Source organism: Hylobates moloch, unplaced genomic scaffold (assembly GCF_009828535.3).
Source record: "Hylobates moloch isolate HMO894 unplaced genomic scaffold, HMol_V3 SCAFFOLD_8, whole genome shotgun sequence".
Lineage (NCBI taxonomy): Eukaryota > Metazoa > Chordata > Mammalia > Primates > Hylobatidae > Hylobates > Hylobates moloch.
In genome coordinates this window covers 64,456,928-64,468,942 of record NW_026652283.1, presented here as the reverse complement: position 1 = coordinate 64,468,942, position 12,015 = coordinate 64,456,928, and the positions used below count along the sequence as shown (strand labels likewise).

At 35.1% G+C, this 12,015-nt stretch overlaps 1 protein-coding gene across 8 annotated transcripts in view; it reads right to left on the bottom strand.

Annotated features, from left to right (window-relative positions):
- CCDC181 (coiled-coil domain containing 181) overlaps window positions 1–12,015 on the bottom strand; it is a 64,698-nt gene that overhangs the window by 17,721 nt on the left and 34,962 nt on the right. For 7 of the 8 annotated variants that reach the window (XM_032161049.3, XM_058443240.1, XM_058443241.1 and 4 more), the window contains 2 exons: window positions 8,809–9,759; window positions 6,458–6,604 (listed from right to left, as the gene is read on the bottom strand). In XM_032161049.3, coding sequence (XP_032016940.1) covers window positions 6,458–6,604; window positions 8,809–9,759 — 1,098 coding nt within the window. Of the gene's footprint in view, window positions 1–6,400; window positions 6,605–8,808; window positions 9,760–12,015 lie in introns of those variants that run through there. The other variant, XM_058443242.1, reaches the window with a different exon arrangement.

Genomic DNA, 12,015 nt, shown 5'->3' with positions numbered 1-12,015 from the left:
ACATAGCCAAGACAATCCTAAGCAGAAAGAACAAAGCTAGAGGCATCACACTACCTGACTTCAAACTATACAACAAGGCTACAGTAACCATAACAGCATGGTACTGGTACCAAAACAGATATATAGACCAATGGAACAGAACAGAGGACTCAGAAATAATGCCACACATCTACAACCACCTGATCTTCGACAAACCCGACAAAAAAAAGAAATGGGGAAAGGATTCCCTATTTAATAAATGTTTCTGGGAAAACTGGCTAGCCATATGCAGAAAACTGAAACTGTACCCCTTCCTTACACCTTATACAAAAATTAACTCAAGATGGATTAAAGGCTTAAATGTTAGACCTAAAACCATAAAAACTCTAGAAGAAAACCTAGGCAATACCATTCAGGACACAGGCATGGGCAAAGACTTTATGACTAAAACACCAACAGCAATGGCAACAAAAGCCAAAATTGACAAATGGGATCTAATTAAACTAAAGAACTTCTGCACAGCAAAAGAAACTATCATCAGAGTGAACAGGCAACCTACAGAATGGGAGAAAATTTTTGCAATCTATCCAGTAGACAAAGGGCTAATATCCAGAATCTACAAGGAAATTAAATTTACAAGAAAAAAACAAATAACCCCATCAAAAAGTGGGCAAAGGATATGAACAGACAATTCTCTAAGAAGACATTTATGCAGCCAATAGACATATGAAAGAAAGTTCATCATCACTGGTATTAGGGAAATGCAAATCAAAACCACAATGAGATACTATCTCACGCCAGTTAGAATGGCGATCATTAAAAAGTCAGGAAACAACAGATGCTGGAGAGGATGTGGAGAAATAGGAATTCTTTTACAGTGTTGGTGGGAGTGTAAATTAGTTCAACCACTGTGGAAGACAGTGTGGTGATTCCTCAAGGCTCTAGAACCAGAAATACCATTTCACCCAGCAATCCCATTACTGGGTATACACCCAAAGGATTATAAATTATTCTACTATAAAGACACATGCACATGTATGTTTATTGAGGCACTATTCACAATAACGAAGACTTGGAACCAACCCAAATGCCCATAAATGATAGACTGGAGAAAGAAAATGTGGCAGTTATATACCATGGAATAGTACGCAGCTATAAAAAAGGATGAGTTCATGTCCTTTGCAGGGACATCGATGAAGCTGGAAGCCATCATTCTCAACAAACTAACACAGGAATAGAAAAACAAACACTGCATGTTCTCACTCATAAGTGGAAGTTGAACAATGAGAACACATGGACACAGGGAGGGGAACATCACACACTGGGGCCTGTCAGGGGGTGGGGGGCTAGGGGAGGGATAGCATTAGGAGAAATACCTAATGTAGACGACGGGTTGATAGGTACAGCAAATCACCATGGCACGTGTCTACCTATGTAACAAACCTGCACTTTCTGCACACGTATGCCAGAACTTAAAGTATAATTTTAAAAAAATAATTAAATACAAGTGAATACTAAGTAAAAGGAGTGGACTGCTGGACTGGAAGATTCAAATATATGATGTCTGCACAAGCCACTTTAAATATAAAGCCACAGAAACATTGAAAGTAAAATATGAAAAAACTTATACCATACAAATGGTAAGCATAAGAACACTGACGTGGCTACATTAACCTCAGACAAAACAGACTTCAGGATATGAGGGACATTTCATAATGGGAGAAGGTCATTATCAGGAAGACATAAAGTCCTAAATGTATACCTACAACACTTTAAAATACATGAAGCAAAACTCAACAGAACCAAAGGAGAAATAGGCAAGGGCACAATGATAGATGAAATTATTAACACTATTTTCTCAGTAAGTCATAGGAAAAATGGGGGAAGACAATAAGCATGCAGAACATCTTAACAACACTATCAACCAACTAGACTATATTGTCATTAATACAACACTACATCCAATGCAGAATACACAAGGTATACAAGTACCCATGGACAGTTAACATAGATAGACTATATACATACATAACATTTTCATGTATGTGTATACATATATATCACTGAGCAAGAGAAGCAAATTTCAAAACAATGATGGAAAGACATTTTTAGCTATTTTTCCTAAAAATGGCAATAAAAATTACATCACCTAAGATCTTTTATTCATCTAATGTAAAAAAGGTCATTCCACAATCTATAAATGCTAAAGATATTTTCTGGAAACTATGACTCACATTATACACAATGTCCCACAGAAATAATCAACATAATGCACTTATTATAGCAATGTATTAATAAGCCAAATTAATCAACTACCAAATTGTGCTACATTTCAGCTTCAGTAGAGACAAAGTTCATAAAAGTACTTCAGAATACTATTAGTTTGTGATACTATTTCTCATTAAAATCTATTTTTGAGACAGACTTGAAATGTAGCAAAAAATACTACATATTCAAAATAAATATTCAAACGGAAATATATAACCATGATGTCTTCTACATAAAATTTTTTGAAATAAATTATGTTCAATATGACTCATGTTTTCTGAGAATACAATCCAAGATTACTATTATGTACAAATATAGCACAATTATGTACAAATATTGCACAATAGAACATACTGTACATTTATTTTTGCAAATACCCCATTTAAAAAATTGTAATACTCGGAATGCCATGAGGCCTGAAGGCCCATCATCGTCCAAGAAGCTATCAGCAGTATGGCCATAGCTGTGTTTTCCGTGGTCACTGACTGAAACATAAACTCCTCTTGTCTTCTATACCTTTAATCACTACAGCAATATGCTGTGCTGCTTCTTCACCCAATCCCAAATTCCTCCTGTCCTTCATAACCCTTGTTAGTTCTCTGTAATTCCTATTCAATGATATAAAAACTCCCAAATAACATCCATCCTCCCAAGTCACTGAAAGGGATCTGGCCCTAAATTTCCTATCTTACGCAAATTCTGATTCTCCCCCAAGCCACATCTTCTCTGAAACAGAGGCTGCATTTTCTGCCATACTTCAAGTACTTCAGTGGTCAGACAAATAAATTAATATTCTCTTAATTCCCCCATATGTCTTCTGAATTGTATTTCTGTTTTCCTGAGAAAACCCATTCTCCTTTGATATTTGTATCATTTGGCTCTATTAAAGATAGTTATGTAACCACCTCTGATCACTCCTGACTCAATATTCCTCTCCATCCCAGTCCCAAGGTATATTTATAACTACATAGAAGAGCCATTGAACATCCACCCCCAAAGACCTTTGATTCTCTCATCTTCTACGTCTTTCTCCAGTACACTTGCCACGTATTTCTATGGCCATATCCTCATCGCACAAACTACTCCATCTCTGAAATTGCTAATTTCCTATCTCCAGTCCCAACTTTTCTCCTGAAAACTGGATAAATTTCTCCAACTAATCTTCAATATCTTCACCTGGATATTTTGTGCGTACCTGAAACTCAACAATTTAAATTGGTCACCCCTCCCACGAGGAGTTCAGTAGGCTTAAGTAGATTCCAGCTGAGAAGCTGTAAGACTCCTGTTCTAGGGTTGGGATGCTAGGCCCCAGTGGCCTGGATTTTCTAGTGGGATCTTCTGATCCATGGGTTGCACAGTTCTGTGGGAAAAGCACAGTTTCCCCTTCTGGGTAGCCTGCTCATTCACTGCCTCCCTTTGCTGGGGGTAGGGGGTTCTCCTTTCCCGTGTAGCTCTCAGGTGGGCCACGCACTACACTGCTCTTCCTTCTGTCCACGGGTCACGCTAGGCTTCTAGTCAAGTTTGATGAGAGAACCTGGATACCTTGGTTGCCAGTGAAGGATTCACATGCTTATTATGTTTTTTTCCAATGGGAGCCTCTGAGCCCCACTGCTTCTAGTCAGCCATTTTGGCCCCGTCACTCCTATTATTTTTACCTTGTTTCCTTTTCTTAATGAATTGGATTGAAACACCAGAATACAGTTATTTAATATAGAACCTTACATGTTTCTGATTATAACAGGTATGCCTAGAGTATTTCCCCATTATAGTGTTTATAATCTGCATTTTATTAGGAATTTTTGAAAAGAAATTATAACTTTGCTATATCTTTCAAGATAATATTCTTTTATCTACTTATTGATGTGATGAATGATATTAGTAGATCTGTTATTACTGATCCATAATTTCCTTCCTAAATCTTTCTCAGTATATTATTATTTTACTATATGGTATCAGTCAAATTTCTCCATATTTTCTCTTTTAGTTTATGCTTTTTCTGCCTTGCCTGTGAAAGTACTGCCCATCCCAAGATTTTAAAAAGCTAAAAACTTCCACGAATGGCATAATAAACACTGTAACAAAAAATATATTGTCAGACTAGGAAAATATATAACATATATAATAGGATCAAAATCTCTCATATACCACTTCGATAATAAAAACCAAATTAAAAAAGGAAAAAGATTATAAACAGGAAATTCACAGAAGAATACACACGCTATATAAATAGAAAACCAATTGTTTTTCCTTCTCATTCACACTCAACACAGAATACTTCACCTCTGGTTACCAAAATGGGGGAGGGTTCCCACTTCCCACACTGACAAGTTTAACACCAGCTGAGTATCCTACAATTTAATCCAATTCTGATAATATATCCCTGGAGTTAGCATCAAATCTCATGGGTTAAGGGCTCAATCCCTCAAGATTGCCTCCACTTCAGATATCAATCAAAAGCCTAGATTGTGACCAGCGCTTCTGTCTGACCAGCTATATATTGCCAGGGTGGGGAGTAGTGGGAACATGACCCTCTCCTCAGGTTTGATTAATTTGCTAGAGCAACTCACATAACTCGGGGAAACACATTTACAAGTTTATTAATACAGAATATAATAAAAGACACAGATAAAGAGCTACACAAGGCAAAGTATTTGGGAAGGGGTGTGAAGCTTCTATGCCCTCTTGGGGGCACGCCATCCTCCCAACACCATATTTCCCATACCCTAGAAGCTCTCTGAACCCTGCAGCTTGGGGATTTTTATAAAGCCTTCATCATATAGTTATTGAGATTATTAACTCAATCTCTAGCCCCTTCCCCCTTCCTAGAAGAAAGGAGTTAGAACGGAAAGTTCCGAGCTTCTAATCATGGCTTAGTCTTTCTGGCAGCTAGCCCCTATCCAGGAGCCCACCAAGAGTCATCTTATCAGAACTAAGAGAGTCGTATCACCTAAGAAGTTCCAAGGAATTAGCAGCTCTTTGTCAGAAGCCAGAATAAAAGCTCAGTTATTAGAACAAGAGATACATGTAGAACCTCTATCACTCAAGAAACTAAAAAGGTTTTAGGAGCTGTGTGCCAAAAACTAGGGGTAGAGACCTATATCTATCTCTTATTATTTCTCACACACGCTCATATACAAGCATGTATATTATTAATTTGAAGGAAAAATAAGATGACAACCCACATACCGTGTTAGTCATTCACTCTCACACACCGTTGGAGGAACAGGTATAGCATTTACTCTCACACACCGTTGGAGGAACTATAAATTCATATTATCTTTTGGGAGGTTACTTTTGCATCTTTAACCAAACATTTCACTCTAAGCCTTCAAAAATTATAAATTCGCCTCTGAAGAACTTCTCCTACAGATTATTGATGTTCCCATAGAATGTATATCTTCACTACAGCACTGTCAACTAGCGCAACATTGGAACCAACCTAAATATCTACAAATGAAGAATGACTTAATAAATTAACACTGTAATACTACGCAGCTATTTGAAAAAGATTTAAATGTAATGGCCTAGAAAGAATTCCATGATGAAGTGAAAAAAAACTGAATAAAACTTTTGACATGTAAATATATAAATATAAATAAGATATAAATATAAATAAGATTTGCACCACGCTGTTAAAAGTGGTTATCACTGGAGATGAGCCTGGAAGAGCTTAGGGTTGATTTTTTTCTTTTTTTTAAATTTTATTATTATTATACTTTCAACTTTATTTTACATATATACCTTTTTTTAGTAAGGATATGGATGATTTTTAAATTTTCTCTTGGATTTTCTGTTTTAGTTTTTTTTAATTCGTTTAAATTAAATAATTTGGTGTCTTTAATTTGCTAAAGATTTACGTAATATTTCCATATGTCTAGTCTTAAGTGAGACCAGTCTTTAGGGTTTTGTGGGGCGGGGGTGGGTGTGTGTATCCTTGCCCTGTTTGAATACCAAAGTTACACCTTGAAAAAATGAATTGATAGTTTTCTGTTCCATCAAAGTCTGAACAAAATAGGAATCATTTTATTTTCACAAGACCTCTTAGAACCTAATTGTAGTTATCTGCATGTTGCATCTTTTGCAAGGGTAGTTCTTGAACAACTTTTCTACTTCTTCCATAGGCTGTTAGTCTGATATCCAGACTCCCTTCTGTAAGTAAGTTCAGCTTTCATATCTGTATGAACTTATTTTTCAGAGAAGTTTTACTTACTCTACTGTTCATGTCTTCAATTTCCTTTGCTCGCTGAATTCTCCTCATTTCTAAGACCTGCTCTCTTTTCTTTTGCAACCATGCTTTAAATACTATGTCATTCTCTCTCTTTTTTTCTTTCTCTTCTTCTATTTTTCGTCGCTCTTCCTAGTAAAAGAATATGAAAAGACATTAATGGAAGACTAATAAAATTGTATGAGTTATCAGAGTAGAGAGATATATTTTGAGATCTGAAATTAGGATTCCCTGATCCTAAAACTTTCCATCAGAAAATTGGTCCTTCTAGGCTAGACGCGGTGTAATCCCAGCACTGTAATCCCAGCACTTCAGGGGGCCGAGGCAGGCAGATCACTTGAGGTCAGGAGTTCGAGACCAGACTGGCCAACATGGTGAAAACCCATCTCTACCCAAAATACAAAAATTAGCTGGGCTAATTTAACAAGTTCATAGTAAAATTTTCTTCAAATAATGGAATTCTAAGTGTTTTCCTTACATTTTGACAATATAGCAAGACTTTCTAATTCCTTTTGATTGAACAGAAGGAAGGGAGGAAAGGAAAACTTCTACCAAACAACATAAAATACATTTGAGAATATCTATATACTATTTTCTAAGCCCTAAAGTAGCCTGTATTATAGGAAATATAAATGAATTTGTTAAGAATTAAATTTTACATTATTTATACATTTCCATTTCACACAAAGGATTTTGGATGCCTTGTATGAATACAGTATGACAAAAGATGATTATCTTTCCAAGGGGAACATTCAGGTATATTACACAGAAGCTATCAGCCAAAGCACTGAAAACGGAGTTGCCAAAGAGAACACTGAACTGATGCACTTAGGTTAGAAAGATGGAGTATAGCAGGCCAACCCAGAAAATATGGGCATAAAAAAGCAAAGCTTTCCCCTGAAACCAACTAAAACATGTTAAAAGCCTTAGTACTTGAAGACCATGCCTTGAGCCAAGTTAGTTATAGGATACAACAAAAGTGTATTTCAGAACAAAGAGTGTGTGACATTCAGAAAAGAGAATCAAAATGAAAACAGAATTTTCCATCCTTCACACCAGTTAAAGACTAACATCAGTTCATTAATAAAAAGGCATTGACAACTATATAAAATCACCGGTATAACTTTTGTAAAAGTATACACACATACCTACACATTTGTGTATAGCAAACATATAGATGTCATTCTCAAAAAATTATTTTGTATTGTCACCAAACTCTTATACTTTTAAGTGTTGTTTTATACCTGAATCAAGTAAACCTAGTTTGACTATTAGAGCTATTAGTGACCAAGTGAACGATGCTCTATACGCATGCACCCTTCTATGTTCTTATCTGAGTGTGCTAGAGGTTACACATTCTTACGAAGTCATTTTTCACTTTTTTTTTTTTTTGCTAATGCCAATTCCTGATTTAAATGCCAGATATTTCCCTGATAATTTCCCATATAAAGTAGATAACACACCATTTCTCAAGAGTGCAGAGAACTGGAAATTTTTATTCCAGTTTGCTACTAACAAGTACAGATATACCTTGGTAAAGTTATTTAAACTTTCTAAGGTTTTCTTATCTGCAAAATGATCTGTAAGGTCACTTCTCATGTATTATCTGCTGAGCTTCGTATTTAGAATTAGACATTTTGTATGGTTCAGCTTAATACCATTAGGTTTCCAGTAAAACAAAGAATTGGAGCACTGATATAAGTAATTCTGAGAAAACTCACAAGTTTAAGTCCTGGAATTTTCAATTATAAGATACATAGAGTTTCACATAAGAACAAATATGAAAAACCAAAAAATTAATTTAGGATTCTATATGGCATTTTGGAGACATTTCATTAAGAATATTAGGCTATATTCTTAATCTGAAACTAAAATCCTGTAAATAAAAGAACTGTAGGCATAGAAAGTACTATGAAACACATGCAAATAAAAGAATTACAGTCCAAGTCTTCCTGTTGCCTCCTAAACCTCTACACTTTCTCCCTTCATTTTTCCATCTGACATTTTATTTTTACCTATCATATCAAGATTACTTTCAGCAGTCACTTAACGTCTCGTGAGTCTCACCTTTAAAATGAAAGGATCAGATGAAGTCATCACTGAGATCTCCGCTAACAGATCAGTCTACTATTCTTTGTGATCCTTACAAGGACCAAAGTAATCACTGTGTTCATTCCATAAATACATATTCTTAACACTTAATCAATCTAACAATAGATAAATAAAGCAATCAAAAAAAGTCTCCAATGGTTTGAACAACTGTTTTAATTCTCATTGCATTTATAAAACAGTAAAACATACTCTACTTTTAATATAATGCCCACTTAGGTTCTCACCTCTCTTTTCAGTTTTTCTCTCTTTTGTTCTAGTTGTTTTTGTAGTTCTTTCTGTCGAGGGGAAAGACAGTATGTTGAAGTCACTGGTGAGATATGTGTAGACTGTGTCCTGTGATTAGATTTCCCATTCCCTTTACATCGATCTGAGTTGGCAGCAGAGCTTGGACAAGTCTTGCGGTTGAGTGGTGGCTGAGGGATATGAGCCAGCGGCTCTCCTGTTGATGAGTGAGTGACAGCATGAATCTTTGCTGCAGAATCTTCTTTCTTGGTGCCACTGACAGAGGAGTTGGAAGATCTGGGTAACAACTGCTGAGGGTCATTTTCTGTACTATTTGCATTATTAATGGGAGGCAAAAACCCCTGACTAGCAATGTCTTGTAAATTCAGAAGTTCAAATTTTCCATCTCTCTCTACCAGTATTGTCCTATCCTTGTTTTCTTCACAGCTTCCATTAGCAAGTGACAGGAGCACATTTTCTTGTCCAAAATCATTGGAAATACATAACTGTGACAGTTTCCCAAACATATTCCTTTCGTTTTCAAAATAATTTTTAGAAGTAGTAGTGTCTTCTAGTGGAGGAACTTCCAAATCAACTAACTTGTCCTTGAACTTAAGTTTTCGCTCCCTTTTATCATTCACGGGTTCTTGATTCTGTAGCAGCTTGTTAGCTTGTACAATTTTCTCCATAATATATCTCCTTACTTCCTCATCCTCTTCCTCCTCCAAGTCTTTCTGGCTTTCTAGTTTGGATTCCTGGAAAGAGTTTTCACTATCTGAATCTGATATGGGATCCAAAGGTTGAATACCTGGTACAGAAATGATGTCATTTCTTCTTGGTGAGACCTCATCCTGCAAAGATTTGTCAGGATCAGAATGCTGTTTGGTGTGCTCTATTACTGTCTCATTCTCTTTTAAGTCTTGGTTAATATTCTCTTCCTTCTCACAAGCCATCTAAAAACAAGATATTTTTCAGTCAAAATTGAGATTCTTTATAAGTAGACATACAAAATGGGATTTTTCCTGTTCATGTAATTTATTTTATGAATGGGAAAATTTAAGTGCGTATTGCTCATAATTTGCTCATAACATTCTAATTCATACTTATGAGTATCCAAGGGAAATACATGTGACAGCAATGCAGGAAAAACTCAACTTTAAATTTGAATTTGATGTAGCTAAGTGCTACATTGATTTTTAAACATTTTTATGCTAATGTATCAAAAGGTAACTACAAATAACAATATTAATATTCCTTCCCCTATAAAATTTTCCTCTCTTTACATTTTCAGAAAAATAATTTTCAAAAATGTTTCCTCCTTGTAATATGTGCATTCTTCAATCAAACATCTTTCTCCCCAGACCATTTCAAGGACGAATTATTTGGTCAAGTCCTAATCACTTGAGGTTCTTTTAATCTTTTCAGACTATTATTATCACCATAATCTGCAGGACCTATCTAAATTCCAGGTCAATTTTTACCTCTAGATCAGATTTCCCTTCTTCAACTATACTCAGAGATTTCAGAAACCCATGCTAACCACCATCAGATAACTTGGCCTTACATTAAAAAAAATTAATTCCACATGAACCATAAACCAGTATCAGTGCAGCACAAAACTCCACTTCTGCTGTATCTAACTAAAAGCTTATATATAAAAAATAGATATAATATATAAATGTATATAAATATTATTTATATATATATATTTTTCTCTTTGTCAAAATTCTCTCCCTCCTAAAGCAGTTCTATGGGAGCTACTACATGCTTGTCTCTTCAACCCCTTAAAATCACTTTCCTACTTCATTTGCTCATAGGTCATCCTGTGTGACAGTGAAGGTCATCTTGTCCCATAGTCAGATGTCTAATAAGCAAATAAACCTGGCCCATTTAAATGACTGCCAAATAACTATGATTTAACTAAGATCTCTGTATCACAAGTGTTCATTTTAGCCTTATTTGTTTCTCTAGTTCATTCTTTTTTATTTTTCCAATATTATGAGGATGGCAGATCTCTGGTTCATTCTTATAGTCTCTGTTTCTGAACTCTCCTTTAGCTTTTCTTTTCTTTTGAAAACCCACTTTTTACAAAAAAATCTTCCCCCAACCCTCTTACGTGTCTCTAGCTCAGTCATCCCCTTTTCTCAAAAGCCTCAAAAGAAGAGGTTAATATAATCATCCACTGGAATGTGTAAGATTCATAACAGCACTTTTATTTTATCCCTGCTATATATATCCCTAGCACCTAGAACAGCCTCTGATATGATAGGTTATCATTAATACTTGTTGAATTAGAAAATGAAACAATAAATCATCCCTATTACCTCTCTAATTCTATCACACTGTGCTTTGGATCTCATACCCTTTCAGTCTTGAGAAATTGGTTCAACCTTACCATTCCGGGTATCTGCCTCTACTCATTCTGCTTATTTTTCTGTTAGGATGCATAAAACTCCCATTTAAAAGCCGTCTTAGAAAAATCTTCACTTTTGACTCTGTTTCCATCTTCAAATATTGTGTATCCCATTTGTCTTTTCCATTATATAAGAAAGCAAAATGGAACTAAGAAGTGTGTAATATAAAACCTGCATTTCCTCATAGTCTTTTCCTTAACATCTTTCAAACTGGCTTCTGCTATAACTCTGATCATTATCCCTCCGAAGTCACCTATTTATATCCCAGTGTTATTCCTTTTGCTACTTATTGACACTAACTTATGTATATACATATATATACACACATACATATGCATATATATATGTTTTACAGAAATACATATACACATTATACACATGTAAAGAGAGAGAGAAATAACCTACCTTGAAGCAGGAACTGGTTAATTTTCCTGGAGTTCCTTTCTTCATCTCTGATAAATAGTATATGACCATGCTTAATGCATCCACTTTTCCTAGGAGTATTCCCGTGACTCAGACTTTGACCCTTTACTTTGTTCTCTATATTCATTGCCAAGAAGAGCTAATTCAGTCTTAAAGTTTTAAATATTAGCTAAAAGGTCATGTGTTTAGAGGATTTGCTTTATTTTTCATTTATTTTAATAGCATAACCCCATGATTTTACCTAAGTTCACAGAAAGTAGGAGTTAACTGTATTTTTTACTTTTGATGCAATAAATCATGATTTTACTATTTATATTATTTAAATTATAATTTTATAATGGTCATTTTAGTTTATTAAATGCTAGTGTAATA